The 23496-nt window shown below is 44.2% G+C and overlaps 1 protein-coding gene across 1 annotated transcript in view; it reads left to right on the plus strand.

Moving 5' to 3' along the window:
* Positions 1-5653: 5653 nt before the first annotated feature.
* LOC137372381 (activin receptor type-1B-like) overlaps positions 5654-23496 on the plus strand; it is a 102127-nt gene continuing 84284 nt past the window's right edge. The window contains exon 1 of the mRNA XM_068036270.1: positions 5654-5660. Coding sequence (XP_067892371.1) covers positions 5654-5660 — 7 coding nt within the window. The remainder of the gene's footprint in view (positions 5661-23496) is intronic.

Raw genomic sequence — 23496 nt, forward strand, 5'->3', positions numbered from 1 at the left:
ATTGCCTGGGTTACGACACACGAAGGAAATATTCCTGGATCTTTTCTTGTAACTGTTCTGTCTCTTTAACTTCACTTGGTTTCTCTGTGACTATGGAAGAAGCTACTACTTTTGCTCCGGCCAAATTATTCCCCAGGAGTAGGTGAATTCTGTCTACCAGCAAACTATGGACAATTCCTACAGTTACCCCAGTCATTAGGTCACACTGTAGGTGTACCTGATACAAAGGTACGGGTATATACTCCCCACCAATACCATTCACTAAAACTTCAGCATTCAGTGGGCTCTCTGGTGGAAATGTTATGCCTTTCCCCAGCAAAATGGTTTTGGTGGCTCCGGTATCCCTAAGAATAACTATAGGTTTGCCTGCCTCATTTGAGGGATAAGGAGTTACTTTTCCTTTCAACAAGAATTCCCTATAACTTTTGGGTATCTTATTCTCAACCCCTACACTCACATTGCTTTTTGTGTTTGGCTTCACAGCTGCCATCAAAGTTACAGCCTGGTCTGGTGTACTCTTGGTCAGGGCCCCTTTCTCTGCATTGACTTTGTGCACCCCAATAGGTCCCATGGGTTTACCTCACAACTTCCAGCATTCTGCACGAAGATGTCCCACCTCGTGACAATGTTGACACTTGGGCTTGCGGATCTCACTTCCACCCTCAGCGCCTTCCTTTCTGGACTGAGGAGGGGGTCCTGGGGCATTTCCAGTTGTCCCTTTTTGTCCCTGGCTACTTGCCTTCCTTTCACTCTCCCACCTTCTATTCTTCTCTGGTTTGTGGGGGTGACAGACAAAGGGCTTATACGCAAGCTCAAAATAATCGATTTCTGCTGCCTGTCTGGACAGTGAAATCTTCTGGTTCTCTACCTGAGTTCGTACCAATGGAGGGAGTGAATTTTTAAATTCTTCCCACCATGGCAGATGGTGAAATTTAATGGGCGGCGCAGTGGTTGGCACCGCAGCCTCAGTGACCGGGTTCAGTTCTGGGTACTGCCTGTGCGGAGTTTGCAACTTCTCCCTGTGTCTGTGTGGGTTTCCGCCGGGTGCTCTGGTTTCCTCCCACAGCCAAAGACTTGCTGGTTGATAGGTAAATTGCCCATTGTAAATTGCCCCTAGTGTAGGTAGGTGGTAGGAGAATGGTGGGGATGTGGTAGAGAATATGGGGTTAATGTAGGATTAGTATATATGGGTGGTTGTTGGTCAGCACAGACTCAGTGGGCCGAAGGGCCTGTTTCAGTGCTGTATCTCTAAATAAAAATAAAATAAAATAAAAAAATTAGTTCTCTAAGGCTTCCATTTTTAGTGCCTGTATCCAACGATAAAAATTAATTTGTTTTACCCTCTCAAATTCTATATAAGTCTGCCCAACCAGTTCCAAAGTTTCGGAACTTCTGTCGGTAAGCTTCAGGGACTAACTTCATATGCAGCGAGATTCGCCTTTTTTTGCCATCTCATAATCTGCAGAAGGCTCCTCAGAAAGCACAGCATAAACATCATGATCTCTGCCTATCAACTTGCTTTACGTAAGCAGTGTCCAGCTTTGGCCATTTCATTTGTCTGGCTATCTTATCAAAAGAAATGAAAAATACCTCTATGTCCCCTCAAACTTAGGGAGAGCTTGTATAAATTTCAACAACTTTCCACTGGGTCTTGGGCTGGACTCTCATTTTTTCTCACCAGAATCTTCACTGGCATCAAGACCACTTGTTTTCTTTCTTCAAATTTGAATTCCTTTTCCCCCTCTTTCTCATGCTCTTTCCCCTTCCTTTTCCTCAAACTCAAGCATTTTCATTGTCACTTTTTTTTCAAACTAATTTTTACTATTTCCTGCTCATGTTTTCTTAGTTCTTTTTTCTGTTCATGTTTTTTATTGCTCCAGTTGCTTCATCTGTACCTGCATTTTAGTTAATTCAACTTCACTGCCCTCTAATTTACTTTCTTCTTCCAATTTCAAATGTTGGACAATTACTTCAATTACCTCTGCATTTTTAGCTCCTGATTTCAATTCTAACCCCAGTTGTACTGCCAATGCTATTAGCTTAACCTTGGTTCAGTTTCGCAAGTCACTGAGGGATACAACCTTCTTCCCTAGAAAAGCTTCAGCAACTGCTGAAGACGTTCTGGTCTTTACCCTATTGCACAAGGAACCGGGTTCTTTTATTTCCCTTTTTCAATTATTATTACCCCACTTGCAATTGTACATTGTTGGTGTTGGCTTTAAATCCCGACAAGACCCCCCAATTACTGTTATGACTGAGGTGGGAGGAGTGCGGTGTTAATTCAGTCCCACTTTTCTCCACAGATCACAACATATATTTAAATTTTTCCACTTACTGAAACAACCAATCAGATACTCTTTCTCCCAGAATACAACACACCAACCAGGTTTCTTTAATGAACAACAAAGCTATCCATTTATTATAAACTAAGTCTTAACTAATAATGAAGTAAAACATACATACAAATTGAAATATTAAAGCCCTTATTTATCCTAGCCCTCATGCACATACATACACAACTGGTTAACCGGGGGAAAAGGGATTTTTATTTACAGCTGTTACAAAGAAATAGAGGAAAGAAAAAAAAAAAGCCGCTTAGGCTTAAAAGAAGGTATGGAAGGAAGTTCTTTGTTTTGGAGAGGTGTCCCAAAGGTGAATAGGCGGCTGTCAATGGCATTTTCCTACAACAGTGAATGTGGTACCATTATTCAAGAAGGATAGCAGGGATAAACCAGGTAATTACAGACCGGTGAGTTTTATATGAATGGTAGGGAAACTACTGGAAAAAATTCTGAGGGACAGGATTAATCTCCACTTGGAGAGGCAGGGATTAATCGGGGATAGACAGCATGGCTTTGTCAGGGGGAGATCATGTCTAACAAACTTGATTGAAATTTTCGAGGAGGTGACTAGATGTGTAGATGAGGGTAAAGCAGTTGATGTCGTCTACATGGATGTCAATAAGGCTTTTGATAAGGTACTGCATGGGAGATTGGTTAAGAAGGTAAGAGCCCATGGGATCCAGGGCAATTTGGCAAATTGGATCCAAAATTGGTTTAGTGGCAGGAGGCAGAGGGTGATGATCGAGAGTTGTTTTTGTGATTGGAAGCCTGTGACCAGTGGTGTACCGCAGGGATCGGTGCTGGGACCCCTGTTGTTTGTAGTGTACATTAATGATTTAGATGTGAATATAGGAGGTATGATCAGTCAGTTTGCAGATGACACGAAAATTGGTGGTGTCCTAAATAGTGAGGAGGAAAGCCTTAGATTACAGGACGATATAGATGGGCTAGTAAGATGGGCAGAGCAGTGGCAAATGGAATTTAATCCTGAGAAGTGTGAGGTGGTGCATTTTGGGAGGACTAACAAAACAAGGGAATATACAATGGATGGTAGGACCCTAGGAAGTACAGAGGATCAGTGGGACCTTGGTGTACTTGTCCATAGATCACTGAAGGCAGCAGCACAGGTAGATAAGGTGGTTAGGAAAGCATATGGGATACTTGCCTTTATTAGCCGAGGCATAGAATATAAGAGCAGGGAGGTTATGATGGAGCTGTATAAAATGCTAGTTAGGCTGCAGCTGGAGTACTGTGTACAGTTCTGGGCACCACACTATAGGAAGGATGTGATTGCACTGGAGAGGGTGCAGAGGAAATTCACCAGAATGTTGCCTGGGGAAGAGAGATTGGATAGGCTAGGGTTGTTTTCCTTAGAGCAGAGAAGTCTGAGGGGGGACTTGATTGAGGAATACAAAATTATGAGGGGCATAGATAGGAAGAAATTTCTTCCCTTAGTGGAGGTGTCAGTAACCAGGGGGCATAGATTTAACATAAGGGGCAAAATGTTTAGAGGGGATTTGAGGAAAAGTTTTTTCACCCAGAGGGTGGTTGGAATCTGGAAGACACTGCCTGAAGGGGTGGTAGATGCAGTTACCCTCACAACATTTAAGAAGTATTTAGATGAGCACTTGAAATGCCATAGCATACAAGGCTGTATGGGCCAAGTGCTAGGAAATAGGATTAGAATAGATAGGTGCTTGATGGCCAGCATGGACACGATGGGCCGAAGGGCCTGTTTCTGTCTTGTATAACTCTATGACTCTAGTTCTTTCCAGACGATGTTGATCAGTTTGGGTAGGTTGCCAAAAGATGCAGCGCAGAAAGCTCCCCACAGACTTTACAGCAGGAAGCAGCAACAAGGATCTTCTTAGGTCTTATAGCAGCAATGTAGCAGTAAACGTTTCTTCAGATACAGGAGGAAGTAGTAAATGCACTTGATGCAGGGTGTCTTTTCAAGAGAAAAAGCTGAGCTGGCTGAATCTTCTTCTGTTCTCCTGGCAGGTCAATAAGCAAAACTGGCTTTTTTAACAGTTCAAATTAAAAACTAATGTTTTCCAGAAACAAGTCCTGTGACGACCATAAATCTTGTTTGCAAAGGAATGTCAAATCATCCTTTCAGAGTCACAAGCACAACCCCTGCTGGGTTATTTGCCAACAGATGCTTTCCAGTAACAGTTTACAGTTCCATCCTCAGTCCAAACCTTCTGGTGACCTTCCTTTTGAAAATAGAAACCCACAAAGTTCAGCAATCTCCAGATGAATCAATGTCCAGAATTCAACTATAAGTTCTTTAAGACATATTTTACAAAAAAAAAATCTCAATCACTGTTTGTCTTTGTTCTCCTTTCATGACTTTAGATAATTGGCTGAATCACACTTTAGTTCTTTTCATGCATTACACTCCTGACCCCAAACAGGGCATTTTTTTGGACCCGACATTTACCACATTATTTAGTTTATTTCTAGATTTCTAAAACTTTGAGGCACTTTTTCATTACTATTATTGTACTGTTACAGTTCTGCTTGGTTAACTTTTTCTTTCAGCTGCTTCTTTTCATTCACAAGCTTTAGTTTTGCCAATGCAAGCCTTCAATGTCAGCTTTTCTTATAAAAGTCTCTTCCTAGTACTGTTTTGAATCCCAGTAACTACACTGTTTCTGATTAGACTTTTTCCTAGAGATTCAATGGCTACCTGTACCAGCTAAGGTTTGGAGTGACACTATGTACATGTCCATTGCTTCATCAGGATGTTGCATTAGTTGCTACAACACATTAAGGGCTGAATTTTATTTGGGTTTGCGCTTCGTGGCGGCGTCCTTTGAACTCAGCGGGGTGCCCGCATTCAGCGGCCACCAAGGAGCCCCCGCAATATTTTGCATGGGGGCTTATTTAAATAGTGGGTTGGACCGCCAAACCCCGATGACATGTAGGAGTGGCCTCCTTAACTGGTGCCGTTTTTAAAGAGCTTTAAGCCCTTAGAATTACATTAAATTTTTAAATGGACAGCAGTATCAAATTTTTATGAAACAAAACTGATATGTGGATGGCCTTTCCCCCAACCCTCCAATGGTCAATTCAATGCCCGAAATGACTAACACATTCTTTTTTCCCTACCCGAACCGTATCCCCAAACTTATAACATTTGGCCGATAACCCCTTCCCACCAATAAAATTGATTTCCCCGCTCCTCCACCCCTCCCACCCTGAAATTTTTATTACTCCCCCCTCCCCACCAGGTTCTCGCCTCGGAGCTCCATGCAGAGTTCCGAAGGTGCACTAAGGCCAAATAAAGGCTGTAATTTCGGCGTGGGATGACAGGTAAGTTCATCTGCCACCTGTCTGCCCATTCCACCAACTTGTCTATGTTCTTTTGAAGTTCTACACTATCCTCCTCACAGTTCACAATGCTTTCAAGTTTTGTATCATCTGCAAACTTTGAAATTGTGCCCTCTACACCAAGGTCTAGGTCATTAATATATATCAGGAAGAGCAAGGGTTCCAACATGGGGAACTCCACGACAAACCTTCCTCCAGCCCTAAAAACATCCATTAACCACTACTCTTTGTTGCCTGTCACTCAGCCAATTTTGTATCCATGTTGCTACTGTCCCTCTTAATCCATGAGCTACTGCTTTGCTCACAAGTCTGTTGTGTGGCACTATATCAAATGCCTTTTGAAAGTCCATGTACACCACATCAACAGCATTGCCCTCATCAACCCTCTCTGTTACCTTCTCAAAAAACTCCAGTAAGTTAGTTAAACATGATTTTCCCTTAAGAAATCCATGTTGGCTTTCCTTAATTAACCCACATTTGTCCATGTGACTACTAATTTTGTCCGAAATTATTTTTTCTAGAAGTTTCCCCACCACCAAAGTTAAACTGACTGGCCTGTAGTTGCTGGGCTTATCTTTACGCCCTTTTTTGAACAAGGGTGTAATATTTGCAACTCTCCAGTCCTCTGGTATCACCCCCGACTCTAAGGAAGATTGAAAAATTATGGCCAATCCCTCCGTGATTTCCATCCTCACTGCCCTCAGTATCCTTGGTTGCATCTCATCCGATCCTGGGGTTTTATCTACTTTAAGTACAGACAGCCTATCTAATATGTCCTCTTTATCAATTTTAAACCCTTCTAGTTTCTGACTTACCTCTTTTAACATTGCCTGTGTTGCATCTTCTTCTTTGGTAAAGGCAAATGCAAAAAGTATTCATTTAATACCTCAGCTATGCCCTCTGCCTCTATGTGTAAATCCCCTTTATGGTTCCTAATCAGCCCCACTCCTCCTTTCAACGAGTTTGTAGGAGTAGACAAGCAGCTGTGGTTATCAGTAGATACTTTTTAATGATGAAACAAAAGGCTGAAGATTTTCTAGCACCATAGAATGATGCAGCATGGAAGGTGTCATGCAGCCCATTGTGTCTGTGCCAGCTCTTTGGCAGAGCTTCTAATTAGTCCCACTTACCCGCCCTTTTATAAAAGGTTGCTGGAAAACCCCGAATTTGTCTGAAGTTGGGAAACTGCTGTTTGCACTCTTATGCAGCACCTGTCAGCTGTGAAACTCAGCACAATGTTTTAAACAAAAATTGACCAACCACAAAGCTGCTGTGCTGACTGCTCTCACTCCTGCAACTGTCAGAGAGAGAGAGAGAGAGATGGGGGTGGGGGGTGGTGGGGAAGAGAGGAGGGGCAGAGAGAGAGAGATGGGGGGGGTTGTGATGGGAAGAGAGAGAGAGAGATGGGTGGGAAGAGAGGAGGGGCAGACAGAGAGAGAGAGATGGGTGGGGAAGAGAGGAGGGGCAGAGAGAGAGATGGGGGGTGGGGAAGAGAGGAGGGGCAGAGAGAGATGGGGGGGTGGGGAAGAGAGGAGGGCAGAGAGAGAGATGGGGGGGTGGGGAAGAGAGGAGGGGCAGAGAGAGAGATGGGGGGTGGGAAGAGAGGAGGGGCAGAGAGAGAGATGGGGGGTGGGGAAGAGAGGAGGGGCAGAGAGAGAGATGGGGGGGTGGGAAGAGAGGAGGGCAGAGAGAGAGATGGGGGGGTGGGGAAGAGAGGAGGGGCAGAGAGAGAGATGGGGGGGAAGAGAGGAGGGCAGAGAGAGAGATGGGGGGTGGGAAGAGAGAGGGGCAGAGAGAGAGATGGGGGGGTGGGGAAGAGAGGAGGGGCAGAGAGAGAGATGGGGGGGGGGTGGGGAAGAGAGGAGGGGCAGAGAGAGAGATGGGGGGGGGTGGGGAAGAGAGGAGGGGCAGAGATAGAGATGGGGGGGTGGGGAAGAGAGGAGGGGCAGAGAGAGAGATGGGGGGGTGGGGAAGAGAGGAGGGGCAGAGAGAGAGATGGGGGGGTGGGGAAGAGAGGAGGGGCAGAGAGATGGGGGGGGGGTGGGGAAGAGAGGAGGGGCAGAGAGAGAGATGGGGGGGGGTGGGGAAGAGAGGAGGGGCAGAGAGAGAGATGGGGGGGTGGGGAAGATAGGAGGGGCAGAGAGAGATGGGGGGGTGGGGAAGAGAGGAGGGGCAGAGAGAGAGATGGGGGGGTGGGGATGGGCAGAGAGAGAGATGGGGGGGGTGGGGAAGAGAGGAGGGGCAGAGAGAGAGATGGGGGGGGTGGGGAAGAGAGGAGGGGCAGAGAGAGAGATGGGGGGGGTGGGGAAGAGAGGAGGGGCAGAGAGAGAGATGGGGGGGTGGGGAAGAGAGGAGGGGCAGAGAGAGAGATGGGGGGGTGGGGAAGAGAGGAGGGGCAGAGAGAGAGATGGGGGGGGTGGGGAAGAGAGGAGGGGCAGAGAGAGAGATGGGGGGGTGGGGAAGAGAGGAGGGGCAGAGAGAGATGGGGGGGTGGGGAAGAGAGGAGGGGCAGAGAGAGAGATGGGGGGGTGGGGAAGAGAGGAGGGGCAGAGAGAGAGATGGGGGGGTGGGGAAGAGAGGAGGGGCAGAGAGAGAGATGGGGGGTGGGGAAGAGAGGAGGGGCAGAGAGAGAGATGGGGGGGTGGGGAAGAGAGGAGGGGCAGAGAGAGAGATGGGGGGGTGGGGAAGAGAGGAGGGGCAGAGAGAGAGATGGGGGGGTGGGGAAGAGAGGAGGGGCAGAGAGAGAGATGGGGGGGTGGGGAAGAGAGGAGGGGCAGAGAGAGAGATGGGGGGTGGGGAAGAGAGGAGGGGCAGAGAGAGAGATGGGGGGTGGGGAAGAGAGGAGGGGCAGAGAGAGAGATGGGGGGTGGGGAAGAGAGGAGGGGCAGAGAGAGAGATGGGGGGGTGGGGAAGAGAGGAGGGGCAGAGAGAGAGATGGGGGGTGGGGAAGAGAGGAGGGGCAGAGAGAGAGATGGGGGGTGGGGAAGAGAGGAGGGGCAGAGAGAGAGGGCAGAGAAAGTGGGAAGGGGGCACAGAGAGACAGAGGGGGGAACACAGGGACAGAGAGAGAGAGATTAAGATCACCCTTGACAGATGGACATCAATCTGGAATGCTTCGCATTGCTAGAAGTGTGCGGACAAACATTGACTACTTCTGCAAGCAAAAAAAAAGGCCAAGTATCTCACTAAATCAGTGTCCAGCATAATGATGAGAAAGTAAGTCAATAAATCAATCTCATTTAAAGTTTCTTCACAACAAAGCACATTTGTTGTTGTTTTGATTAATAGTAAGTTTTTTTAAATGTTAATGGGACTAGGAGAAATGAATGGTGAGGAGAGGAAATGGCTTGGCTAACAGAGGGGGTTGGGAGAACAGGAAAATGGATCGCAAGGAGTGAAATGTATTGGAAGGAGAACTGAGAGCCAAAGGAGCTTTTATGTTGAAGAATGAACAGAAAAAAAGGATCTGGGAGCCATATATCAGGGAATGCTAGAGTTCCAACCAATATAAAGGAAGCAACATAATAAATGATGCTGCAGTTTAACAAGTCAAACATTGAAGCTCCAGCTAAATGGTCCAAACTGCTAAGCCACATCATGGTTTCCCGAGATTTGCGACATTGTACAGAACTTTACATGAAATTGTTTTAATCTTTTTGAAGTGATAATCTTAAACGATTGTTTTTTTTAAATTATCTACTAAATGTTACATGAGCATATTTGCAACTATCTGAACAATCAAGGTGGTGGCTCAAAGCAAATTCTCAGTCATTCTGAATGATTTATTTAGCCATTTTCTGCTGCTTGCCAGTTCAGCCTTGGTGTCTTTGGGAACAATTTAACCGGCCACTACTTGGTATTTGGCCTCCTGGTTCCTGTTTAGTCAATTGGACATTCAATTGTTGAGGTGCTCGAAGATGCTATAGAGACGTGGCTACGTTTTAAGATGTGATACCTTTTGAAAAGCATTGTGATGGAACTATGCTGGATTTTTAAACAAAAAGATGGGACTCGACAGGTCTGCATAGTAGCATCAGCCAACACTATCCTCAGCAAACACTACAGTCGACCTTTTTAATTTCCACTGGTGAAGCTGACTGCGCCCCTCAACTGTCGTCCGTCCACCTGAGAGTTCGTGTCACCTGATTCAAACTGCAGATAAATTCCCTGCTCATCCACTGGATACTGAGCAAATTCTGGAGCCTGCGAGGGCTACATACTGAAATGAGCAGCGCCTAGTCATCTTCAAGTCAGACGTCTGACTGCTTTTTGATGTGCCGCAATGACCAGTCTGAGGTGTGTGCCGTGGGTTCTATTTCTCACCTGTATTCACCTAACTACAGGTAAGATGCTTTAGTTGTATAAATACCTTTCCTCAAACTCAGCGTAACAAAACCCCTGATAATGTCAGTGTTTAAATATGTTTTTCAAATGCGAATTGTTCTGTGATTTTTTGTTGTTGACTTGTCTTCTCGTAATGTTGCAGGTCTGTTATTATTGAGAGCCCCTCAGCCAGGTCGTACTGATGCCAGCGCTAGTGTTAACGTTGTTCATAGTTGCTTCCTTTTTTAAAGTTATGTTTTGCGCGCAGTTGTTACTGCAAATATACACCTTACCTCACTTGCCTCTTAATTGCTGGAGCTGAAGTTTCGTTTGTGGACAGAAATATGTTTCTAAACCACATTTGCTTAACCGCGTGTGCCCTTACATCCTTTAGATTTGTAACAGTGAAGGCCAGTACTATGGATCTGAACTTATTGTGCCGACCCCCCCCCCCCCCCCCCCCGCTGACCAAGTTTGTCATAATGAAACTTGGGCTCATCATTTCCTTGGGTGTAAAGTCTGGTAAGATTCTTCCAACTGTAGTTTCCAAGACCTGTTTCTGTCTGTTCCCTAACCCCCTAGTCTCAAAAATCTGCTGAGTCTGCCAGATACCAGTTTATAAAAAATCAAGTTCTAATTCTGTGAATGTATATAATGAAAGTGGAGTGGAGGCAGAAGATCAACCAGTCTCGAGGGGCTGAATGGTCTACTCCTGCTCCTATTCATTATGTTCATATATATGTAACCAATGCATGATGTATGCTTCAAGTTTAAAGGAAATTAAATTTAGCTGTGCACTATAAATGGAGCAGCTTTTAATTTGCTAGTGTTTTTGTCCAGCCTAGTTGCAGACCACATAATTTAGTCCGTATGTGTTTGAACCTTGTTTAATTGACAAATACTTGTTCCAGCTACATTTGTTTTGCACAAATTTAATGGAATTAATGTCGAGTAGTTGACTTGGGGATCTGATTCCTTAAATGTGGATTGACAAATTCTATCCTTTCTATGCAAAATATTAATTTGTTGTCATCATGCAGCAACATTGGGCTTAATTTTGCCACTTACCTGGAAGTCTCCCTACCAGGACTAAAAGTGGGCAGTGACCCCGCTTCAGCAGGCAACAGGACCAGGGGTGGCATATTGCCAGTGGTGGCCAATTAAGAGGTCGCTGACGGGGCTGCCACCCAATTAAGGACGGCAGCCTGCCCTCAAGAGCTGCCAATCAGAGGGCCGGCAGCCTCAGCAGCACCACTGCTAGCAGTGGTCAATGCTGAGGCTGCAGCTCCAGGGAGTAGGGGCCTCGATGGCGGGTACCCTCAAAGCAGGTTTGGGGGAAGCCGGGGATGGTCAGCCCCAGCAATTGGGGTGAGGGGGCATCATGGAGCACCAGCAGCACTGTTGCCATGAGGGCGGCCCCTCTTTGGGCCATGGAGTTCCCTTCAAAGAGCATTCCATCCCCTGGCCCTGGAATCAGCTGGGAGGTTGCCAGGGTTTACCTGGCAGTCTCCCATGCGGCGGCAGGCCCTCCTGATGTGGGCAAAGTGCCCACGGAGGTGGAAAGTGGCCCTCAGTTGGCCACTTAAGTGGCGCAATTGGCCACTAAGTTTCCTGCCACTGGCAATTTGGCATTTTGTCAGCCCTCCAGTCTCCCAGCCTGTTGCCAATGGGCTGGGAAAATTCAGCCCATTGAGTCAAGATCTCCCATTCACTGATGAATTGTGTGAAATATGTTCATTCTAGAAGTAGCTGGAAACTTAATTTACTCTTCCTAATTTAATATGCTTTTAAAACTCTCAAGCATATAAAACATTCTGGAAAATCAATTATCCAATAAAGGGAAATGTTTTATACTTTTATCAGTTTGGCTCATTCTTGCCTCTGAGTCAGAAGCTTTTGCATTCAAGTCCCACCATGGACATAAGCGCACAACCCTGGCTGACACTTCAGTGAAATCTGAAGGGACTGCTGCACTGTTGGAAGCACCAGCTTTTGGATGATGCATTAATCTGAGATCCTGTCTTCCTGTTGATCTTGTGACATTATTTGAAGAAAAGCAGCATACTCTTCTTCAGGTAAATATTTTCCTTGAACCAAGGCCACCTAAAACACTATCTTTAATTTGCTCTTTGTGGCTAGCAAATTTTAGGATTTGTTTGACCACTCCACTTTTTGCAGGATTTGAAAATGATTTATTTTTCAGTGCTTTTTTTTAACCAAATGTATTCCATGTGTTTAAGAAAGGCATGCAGAAAGGTGGTTAATGTGCTAATTGAAGATCAGTTCCTGGACACTAAACAATATACAATTCATTAGCTTGTCTGGGTAGTCGAAAAGCACCTCGTGCCTGTTGGATTGAAAAGTCGTTTGATCCACTGTCGTTCCTGTTTTCCCTGGCAGAGATGGGCAAAAAGACTTCTTGAAGCTGTAAGACTGTAAGGACAGTCAGGTTTTGTTTAAGAGAAAGCTGTGAGGCCTCTCACTGCAGTGAAGAGGTTGGAAATGTTGGAGGACCTCTTGTTTAAGTCAAGTAAGATGACTCAATGATATGAGAAAACATGATGTAGCCTTCATTTTAGATTAATATTTTGCATTGAAAGGATAGAAGTTGTCAGTATACATCTATGGAATCAGATTCCCATCCCACCTACTCTAAATTAATTCCATTAAATTTGTGCAAAGCACCTTGCGGCATTTTACAGAATTACAGGCAGTACATAAATACAAATTGTTGTTTGTTTTATATCATTGTAAGTTTTTGTTGAATAAGTGAGCCTGATTACTGATATATATTCACTCACCATGAAATAAAGCAGCTTAATGATTTTTCTTATGTCTCATCTCATCAGTCTGCCTTGGGAGAGATTGAAGAAATACATGTGCAAAAGACATAAATATCCAGTTCAGATCACAAGGCGGTACAGTAACACTAGCTAGTGAGAGTCAATTCCTATAAAAAGTAAGCTCAGACCACTTATGGGATCGAGTAACACCACTGAACCCAAGAAGGTGTCTGAAGATCTGAATTTATAACAGTGAACACTTGGCAAGGATAAATTAGTTGCCATGTTTGTTTACATATCAACAGAGTGATGAGCATTTATATAGCACCTTTCACAACTTGGGTGGTCTTGATTCACTTTACAGCCAATGAAGAACTTGCAGCACTTTAATTTGAAATCAGGATCCAGAATGTATACCTAAGATTTGAATTAGAGCAATAGGCAAAATGCAAGATATCTGGAATCAGATTTAAAAGTGAGTTCATCATTGCAAAATTATAAAAATTGCACACACTGTTCCAATTGAATTCTGTTTCTTTGTTATCCAACATTGCTGCCACAGGTTTCATAAAGATGATTAGCAAACAATAAAATACACCACTATTATGGTCACCTGATCAAGGTAGGTGTTAACTCCTAAGTTGTAACCTTAAACAATCCAGTTCATTTAAAATATGAAATAAGTGGTCCAGTGATGTGGCACTTTGGTCTAAAGTAACAGAGTGATAGGGTGTGTCTATGCTCTAATTTCCTACCCAGGTGGGTTCTTAATATTAGCCAGGGTTCATTGAGATGCTGAGAAAATGCAAAGTACATGCTTATGGATGGAAAATTGGCAAATAAATAACATATTTTTAAGTTCTTTCCTTGAGAATCTCCTGGTTCTGCCAATAGGCAGCATTAGATTAACAGAAGTGTTGATATTAAGTAGTGTGTTACCTAATTTGTACTAATTTTAGTGATGTAGCCATGACTAACATAAACTAAGTTTTTGACTACCAATCTGATGATCTGTTTAAGAAAAAATCATGGACTGGCATCGCTGGTTTCTCTCTCTCTCAAATTCTATTGGTGCTTTCCTGCTTATTTGTAAACTCCTTTTCCCTTTATTGCAACATGGTTGGTAACGTTTGCATTCATTTGCCGCACAAGACTGATGGGGTAATTTTGACTTTGGGTGATTCGGGTAAAATATTTGATATCCGATCAACCACCCATCCATTATACAACTCTTTTGATTTTCATTTCCATTAACTTCTTCCAGCTGTTTCACAATATCTGTCAAAGTTTAAAATGATCCCAAACACCTTGAATGTGATTATTAACTCCAGGCGTGAACACAGCAAATGAACAATGTGCCCATCTAGGAGCAGCAGCTGGCAGGCTCGGCCCATTTCAATGGCCGTGCCTCGTTAGCAAAGGATTGGAAAATCAGTGGGAAGCGGCTGTACAGCAGTTAAAAATCGATCAGCATCATGCTGCTATTGGGGGACCCAGGGGTATGGTTCCCAGCAGGTGGTAAATGTTCTGGGAATCACTGTCGGGGGAGGGAGGAGAAAGTTTGGGACAGGGAAGCATAATGTCTCATTGTGAGGTCTGGAGGAACTCCCCTGTTCCTCTTGGTTCGCAGGAAACTAAAGAAAAAATAAAGTTTGCTTTGCTAGGTCTTTTCTCGTTCTGACTGCTGTTCATAACAGGTATGGTCTGGCAGGCAAACCACCACTGCTTCCCCCCCCCGCCCCACCTCTCCCCTCAGGGCACAGCTAATGACCATAGTCCGAGCCTGATATGCATATTTAAAGAGGACCCTGCTAACTAGGGGCATTTGTCCTTGCCACTGTCATGATTGTATATGTGGGCTTGAGAATGAGAGAATATATGGTACTTGGAAGGGAAACTGAAAGTAGCTTTGTGCTTTGGGGAAAACACTAGCCACTTCTTTTAACACCCTAGGATGAAGTCCATCAGGACCCAGGGACTTGTCAGCCCACAGCTCCAACTATTGTTCAGTACCACTTCCCTGGTGATTGTAACTTTCTTTGAGTTCCTCCCTCCCTTCCATTTCCTGACTTACAGCTAATACTGGGATGTTACTTGTATCATTATAGTGATAGGGGATTCTACATAAGGGGTGCAGACAGGCGTTTCTGAGGCCGCAAACGATATTCCAGGATGGTATTTTGCCTCCCTGGTGCTAGGGTCAAAGATGTCTCGGAGCGGCTGCAGGACATTTTGAAAGGGGAGGGTGAACAGCCAGAGGTCGTGGTCCATATTGATACTAATGACATAGGCAGGAAGAGAGATGAGGTCCTGCAAAGTGAATATAGGGAGTTAAGCAGAAGGTTAAAAAGCAGGACCTCTAGGGTTGTAATCTCAGGATTATTCCCTGTGCCACATGTTCGTGAGGGTAGGAATAAGGCAAATGGATGCGTGGCTGAAGAGCTGGTGTAGGCAGGGCTTCAGCTACTTGATCATTGGGATCTCGTCTGGTGCAGACGTGACCTGTACAAGAAGGAAGGGTTGCATCTGTACTGGAAGGGGACCAATATCCTTGCGGGGAAGTTTGCTAGTACTACTCGGGAGGGTTTAACCTAGTCTTGCAGAGGGGTGGGACCCAAAGTAGTAGTCTCTTCGATGAGATAGTTGAGGCAAATGTAGAGGTTAAAGCAAGTAAGTCCAGTAGGCAGGCCGGGCAGGGGCAGGACAGGGAGCGTGGAAGGTCTGGGAGGCTCAACTGCATTTCTTTAATGCAAGAAGCCTTACAGGTAGGGCAGATGAACTCAGAGCATGGATCGTTACTTGGGATTGTGATATTATAGCTATTACGAAAACGTGGTTGAGGGATGGGCAGGACTGGCAGCTCAATGTTCCGGGTACCAATGCTTCCAGCATGACAGGGGTGGAGTTGCACTATTGATTAGGGAGGACATCATGACAGTACTTAGAGAAGATATCCCGGGGGGAATGTCCAGCGAGGCCATATGGGTAGAACTTAGAAATAAGAAAGGGGTGATCACTTTGGGATTATACTACAGGCCCCGCAATTGTCAGAGGGAAGTGGAGGAGCATATATGTAGGGAAATCACAGATGGGTGTAGGAATTATAGGGTTGTAATAGTAGGTGATTTTAACTCCCCTAATATTGACTGGGACTACCTTAGTGCTAAGGGAAGAATTTGTAAAGTGTGTCCAGGATAGTTTTCTGAAGCAGTATGTGGATGGCCCTACTAGAGAAGGGGCTACACTCGACCTCCTCTTAGAAAATGAGGATGGGTAGGTGGTTGATGTGTCAGTGGGGGAGCAATTTGGGACCAGTGACCATAACTCTATTAGCTTCAAACTAGTTATGGAAAAGGATAGGACTGGTCCTCAGGTTGAAGTCCTAAATTGGGGGAAGGCTAATTTCAATGGCATCAGACAGGAACTCTCAAAAGTTGAATGGGAGAGGCTGTTTACAGGTAAAGGGACGTCTGGCAAGTGGGAGGCTTTTAAAAGTGAGATAGGAAGAGTTCAGGGCCAGCATGTTCCTGTTAGATGGAAGGGCAAGGCTGGCAAGTTTAGGGAACCTTGGCTGACTAGGGATATTGAGGGTCTGGTCAGGACAAAGAAGGAGGCATATGTCAGGTATAGGCAGCTGGAATCAAGCGAGTCCCTCGAGGAGTATAGGGGATGTAGAACTACACTTAAGAAGGAAATTAGGAGGACGAAAAGGGGCCATGAGATTTCCCTGGCAGATAAGATAAAGGAGAATCCTAAAAGATTCTATAAGTATATTAAGAGTAAAAGGATAGCTAGGGAGAGAGTAGGTCCCCTTAAGGATCAGTGTGGTAATCTATGTGTGGAGCCACAGGAAATGGGCGAGGTCTTAAATGAATACTTCTCGTCTGTATTTACCGTGGAGAAGGTCATGGTAGCTAATGAGTTCAAGGGAGGGAACAGCGATGTCCTGGAGCATATCAACATCACAAAGGAGGAGGTGTTGGAGGTTTTTAAATGCATTAAGGTGGATAAATCCCCAGGGCCTGACCAGGTATATCCTAGGATGCTATGGGAAGCAAGGGAGGAGATTGCTGGGGCCCTGGCAGAGATTTTTGTATCATCGTTAGCCATAGGTGAGGTACCAGAAGACTGGAGGATAGCAAATGTTGTGCCATTATTTAAGAAGGGAAGCAGGGATAAACCAGGGAACTACAGACCAGTGAGCCTTACATCAGTGGTGGGAAAGTTATTGGAAGGGATTCTGAGAGACAGGATTTATGTGCATTTGGAAAGGCATGGTCTGATTAGGGATAGTCAGCATGGCTTTGTGCGTGGGAAATCATGTCTCATGAATTTGATTGAGTTTTTTGAGGAGGTGACCAAGAGGCTTGACGAGGGTAGGGTGATGGACATTGTCTACATGGACTTTAGCAAGGCCTTTGACAAGGTCCCACATGGTAGGCTGGTCCAGAAGGTTCGAACACATGGGATCCAGGGTGAGCTAGCAAATTGGATACAAAATTGGCTTGGTGATAGGAGGCAGAGGGTGGTACTGGAGGGTTGTTTTTCAGATTGGAGGCCAGTGATTAGTGGTGTGCCACAGGGATCGGTGCTGGGCCCTCTGTTGTTTGTCATATATATTAATGACTTGGATGTGAATGTAGGGGGCATGATCAGTAAGTCTGCAGATGACACCAAAATTGGTGGTATAGTGGATAGTGAAGAAGGTTGTCTAAGGTTACAACAGTATATAGATAAACTGGGAAAGTGGGCAAGGGAGTGGCAAATGGAATTTAATGCAGACAAGTACGAAGTGATGCATTTTGGGAAGTTAAACCAGGGCAGGCCATATACAGTGAATGGCAGGGCCTTGGGGAGTGTTCTTGAGCAGAGACACCTTGGGGTGCAAGGCGGTGGCATACTGGTATTGTCACTGCACTAGTAACCCAGAGACCCAGGGTATTTCTCTGGGGACATGGGTTCGAATCCCAGCACAGCAGAAGGTGGAATTTGAATTTAATTAATAAATCTGGAATTAAAAGCTAGTCTAATGATGGCCATGAAACCATTGTCGATTGTTGTAAAAACCCATCTGGTTCACTAATGTCCTTTAGGGAAGGAAATCTGCTGTCCTTACCTGGTCTGGCCTACATGTGACTCCAGACCCACAGCAATGTGGTTGACTCTTACATGCCCTTGAAATGGCCTAGCAAGCCACTTAGTTCAAGGGCAATTAGGGATGGGCAATAAATGCTGGCCTGGCCTGCGACGCCCACATCCCACGAATGAATAAAAAAAAACATAGTTCCCTGAAAGTGGCAACACAGGTAGACAGGGTGGCGAAGAAGGCATATGGCATGCTTGCCTTCATCGGCCAAGGCACTGAGAACAAGAGTTGGGACGTCAAGTTACAGTTGTACATAACATTGGTTAGGCTGCATTTGGAGTACTGTGTGCAGTTCTGGTCGCCGCACTACAGGAAAGATGTGATAAAGCTAGAGAGGGTGCAGAAAAGTTTCACCAGGATGTTGCCTGGTTTGGAGGGCTTGAGTTATAAAGAGAGATTGGATAGGCTGGGTCTGTTTTCCCTGGAGCAAAGGAGGCTGAGAGGGGACATGATAGAGGTATATAAAATTGAGAGGCATAGATAGGGTTGATAGCCAGAGTCTGTTTCCCATGGTAGGGGTGACTAAAACTAGAGGGCATAGATTTAAGGTGAGAGGGAGGAGGTTTAAAGGGGATCAAAGGGGTAAATTTTTCACACAAAGAATAGTGGGTATCTGGAATGAGCTGCCTGAGGAGGTGGTGGAAGCAGGAACAGTAGCAACATTTAAGAGGCATCTGGACAGGTACTTGAATGAACAAGGCATAGAGGGATAAAAACAAGAAATGCTGGAATCATTCAGCAGGTCTGGCAGCATCTGTGGAAAGAGAAGCAGAGTTAACGTTTCGGGTCAGTGACCCTTCTTCGGAACTGACAAATATTAAAAATGTCACAGGTTATAAGCAAGTGAGGTGGGGGTGGGGCAAGAGATAACAAAGGAGAAGGTGTAGATTGGACAAGGCCACATAGCTGACCAAAAGGTCACAGAGCAAAGGCAAACAATATGTTAATGGTGTGTTGAAAGACAAAGCATTAGTACAGATTAGGTGTAAATACACTGAATATTGAACAGCAGCAAGTGCAAACCTGAAAAAAAACAGTGGGTAAGCAAACTGAACAAACAAAGATGAAATGAAATAAATGCAAAAAAAAAGATTGTAAAAAATGTAAAAAAGAATGTTTAAAAAAAAAAGGAAGAAAAAATAACTAAAAATGAAAGTAAAATGGGGGTCTGTCATGCTCTGAAATTATTGAACTCAATGTTCAGTCCGGCAGGCTGTAGTGTGCCTAATCGGTAAATGAGATGCTGTTCCTCGAGCTTGCGTTCATGTTCACTGGAACACTGCAGCAATCCCAGGACAGAGATGTGAGCATGAGAGCAGGGGGGAGTGTTGAAATGGCAAGCAACCGGAAGCTCGGGGTTACGCTTTCGGACTAAGTGGAGATGTTCCGCAAAGTGGTCACCCAGTCTGCGCTTAGTCTCCCCAATGTAGAGGAGACCACACTGTGAGCAGCGAATACAGTATACTGTATGTTATGAATGCTGGGCCTTGCAACATGATTATGTCTTGAACTTTTAAAAATCACAATTTTTAAGATGGAGTCCAGAAGGTCAGGTGATCTCACCTCCACTCTGCAAACAGTTGCCAGGACAATTGAGAACACAGATCAGACTGTCTTCTGAAAAATAGAGACTCCAACCGCTAACACCTGAACAACAATGGGTTTTGCCCTCCCAGATTTTTGGGTTCTAAAACAAGGAGTCCGTAATTGGGGAAAATGCAAAGTACCAGGTGAGATGACTACCTGTTTGGTCATTAACACGATTTCCTTCTTAATTTTCTCTAGGAGTGGGTGTGGAAATTTTCTAGGTGTATATAAACACAATGGTTCTGTATCCTTTCTTAAAGTGATGTAGTAGGCTGTTTATAGTTCTCCCAATCCTTTGAATTCCTGAAATTATTCAACCCTAAAATTCCTTGGCTGTTCCTCCATACCTTTAAGCTCTTCAACTCTGCATATTAACTGTAAATCTATGCAAGCTTTTCTGATTCTTGATAAAATATAATATCTCAGGAATTTCTTTTCCCTGGTAACTCAGAATTGTTTTCAACTCTCCTATTACATTCAGCTTGATGCCCCCAGCCCTGAGCAGTTTTTTACTTGTAGGTCTAATGCTTATCTCCTTCAGTCATGGTTCCGTGTCTGCTAGTACTGAAACTGCTATTCCAGTGTCCAGTTTGAATCTTGTGTGATAGCCACCGAGAAAAATCTCTGCTGTCCAGGAATCTTCACTTGCTCTGTGAATTTTTCCTGGAAATTCAACACATTTGTGCATCCTGTACCTCATTAACTTTTTTTAAATTTTCTTTGGATTTGCCTTTTATATTTTGAATCCCTGGTTTCTTACTGCAGCATACCAATTGGAAGTGCCCTCTCTTTTTACATGCAAAACACTCTGCTTCTCCGGTTGGGCAATTTTCCTGCCGGTGCCTCACTCGGCCACACCTACTACAATGAGATGCTGCTGCCTCTAGATGCTCTTCTTGCCTTTTACTGCCATTTTTCTCCTTCACTTTAAGTATTCAATGGAGTCTGGTGCTTTCAAGATTGGACACTCCATGCCTCCTTTAACAACAAGACCTTTACATTTTCTAACCTCTGCTTGCCTGCTTAACTGAATCGCCTTGGGTAATGTAAGATCATCCCTCGACTGCAGATGATCCTGCAGAGAGTGTCGTCTACTATTTTGATCACGATCCTGTCTCTAATTAACTCTTCCTGCAAACAGGTGTATTCGCAATCTTCAGTGAGCTTATATAAGTCATTAATAAATGAATCAATGCTTTCTCCTCTCTGCTGAGAACGTTTGTTGAATTTGGCACACTTGACAATTACGTTTTTCTTAAGTTAAAGATTCCAGAGCCTTCATGACTGCCATGTACATAGCTTTTTCTTCATCTAGGCCCTGTGATATGAGGATGTTGTCTGCACACCCCTCCATGGCACATAATAACGCACTGACCGGCTCCTTGTCTGGCTTCTGTGCGAGACACAATGCTGTATGGTATCTAGCAAACCTTCAGACCCATTTCAGCCACGCCTCTGCTTGGTTCTGTCCAGCTATTTTCTTGAAGTTCTCTGGTAAGGGTAATGATTTTTCCAGTTGTCCTTCAGTTTACTGTTGCCACCATGTAATATTCTGATGCTATTGAGGCTTAGAATAGAATATCTAAGAACTAGATGGTTACAGGAACAGGAATTTATTTACATACGTCTGACATCTATGGCTTCCACTTTTACTCTACACAAGGGATCTGTACAAGTTCTGTTACATCACTTCCTGTGATACTCCCAAATTATTTACATATTCTGCCCAGTAACAATCCTGCATTACATTATACTACAGTCGTGTGGGACAAATGTTATTGCCACTTATCAGCCCAAGCTTAGATGTTGTCCAGATCTTGTTAAATGTGAGATTGCTTTATTGAATGGAGCTGAACATGATGCGATCATCAATGAATGGCCCCACTTCTGATCTTATGATGGAGGGAAGGTTGTTAATTAACTTTTAGGCCTCTTTTCTTGACCAATTGGTTAGACCAACCCTAATTGGTTGGAGTAACAGTTTATTTTGAGAAGTGAAACAGAGATCGATGCATACAAGTATCCGAGCAGTAATTAATAAATTGGAGCAAGAAATAATATTACCTGGTTGAATTTGGGTAGGAGTCAGAACCATGGATGCCCATTGCTGCTACTTGTCTATGATTGTCTTGATCGTTTCTATGCTAACAAAAGCTCAATTTCCAAACATTATACCTGAAATAACATACAGATGGCATGTACTTGTCCAGATGCAGACAGCGTCTTGTGACTTCTTATCTCTTACTCAGACTCCACGAACTGTTATCTGTTCTTGCAAATGAAGACTCACTGTATGGACCTTGATTGTTTCAACACTATTTTTTCATTAATTCTAAAGAATAAAATAACATATGAACATACAAACATATGAATTACTAGCAGGTGTAGGCCACACGGCCCCTCAAGTCTGCTCTGCCATTCAATAAGATCATGGCTGATTTGATTGTAACTTTAACTACCCCCGATAACCTTTTACCCCCTTGCTTATCAAGAATCTATTTACCTCTGTCTGAAAATATTTAAAGACTCTGCTTCCACTGCCTTTTGAGAAGAGAGTTCCAAAGACTCACAACCCTCAGAGAAAAATTGTTTCCTCATCTCTGTCTTAAATGGGTGACCCCTTATTTTTAAATAGTGACCCCAGTTCTAGATTCTCCCACACAAACTATACACTAACAAAACTTAATACTAAATTGCAATCTAGCAAAGCTTAGTGCTGTAAACTAAAAAAGGGAATTATATTTTAACATGTTGATGAAGCAGCTGAAGATAATTGGACCCAGGACACTGTCTTGAGGAGTTATTCAAGTGATGTCTTGGGACTGAGATGATTGGCCTCCCACAACCACAAGCATCTTCCTTTTGTGCTAGGTATGACTCCAGCCAGTTGGAGAGTTTTCCCCTTGATTTTCCATTGATTTCAGTTTCACGAGGAGTCCTTGGTGCCACACTCAGTCAAATGTTGTCTTGATATCAAGAGCAATCACTCTCGCCTCATCTGGAATTGCTTGTGTCCATGTTTGGACCAAAGCTATGATGAGATCTGGAGCTGGAACCCAAACTAAGCATTGGTGAGCAAGGGATGCTCGATTGCACTGTTGATGACTCCTTCCATCTCTTTGCTGATGACTGACAGGAGGCTGATGGGGGACTGTAATTGGCTGGGTTAATTTATCCTGCATTTTGTGGACACGACATACCTGGGCAATTTTCCACATTACCGCTGGAACAGCTTGGCTAGTTCTGGAGCACAGATATAAAACACAATCATACAGTCCACTATTCTTGATAGATAAAATAATAAATATGCTACTTAATTTCTCCCTATACATAGCGGGTAATTTTCACCTTGGGCTAGGCGAAAAACTGAATAGTTTGGTATCAGCCATCCATTAGGAGCCTTGTCATGCACCAAGCAAGAAAATATGTTGGCTATAACATCAGGGAAACAACTCTATTTTTGTAATTCCCATGCTGAACGACAGCAGATATCACCCCTGAGTATGTGGAACTAGAAATGTTGCTGGTCCATGTGAAAGACTCTGAAGTAAGTGCAAAAGCAAGTCACTCAATTAGGAACTGCCAGAAGTATTTTTATTACAATCTGTCTTGATGGACAAAACTTACTGTAGTGCAAGTATATCATACAATAATATTATGGTGATATACTTAGGTTTCTACATTTGGGTATCTTTGTGCCAGCATCTAACCATATACTGAAAGAAAAATTATTTCTATGTCTAGTCTAGTCTTGTCTTTGGCCTCCTTGTCTCGAGAGACAATGGGTAAGCGCCTGGAGGTGGTCAGTGGTTTGTGCAGCAGCGCCTGGAGTGGCTATAAAGGCCAATTCTAGAGTGACAGACTCTTCCACAGGTGCTGCAGATAAAATTGGTTGTCAGGGCTGTTACACAGTTGGCTCGCCTCTTGCACTTCTGTCTTTTTTCCTGCCAACTGCTAAGTCTCTTCAACTAGCCACACT

Source organism: Heterodontus francisci, chromosome 7 (genome assembly GCF_036365525.1).
Source record: "Heterodontus francisci isolate sHetFra1 chromosome 7, sHetFra1.hap1, whole genome shotgun sequence".
Taxonomy (NCBI): domain Eukaryota; kingdom Metazoa; phylum Chordata; class Chondrichthyes; order Heterodontiformes; family Heterodontidae; genus Heterodontus; species Heterodontus francisci.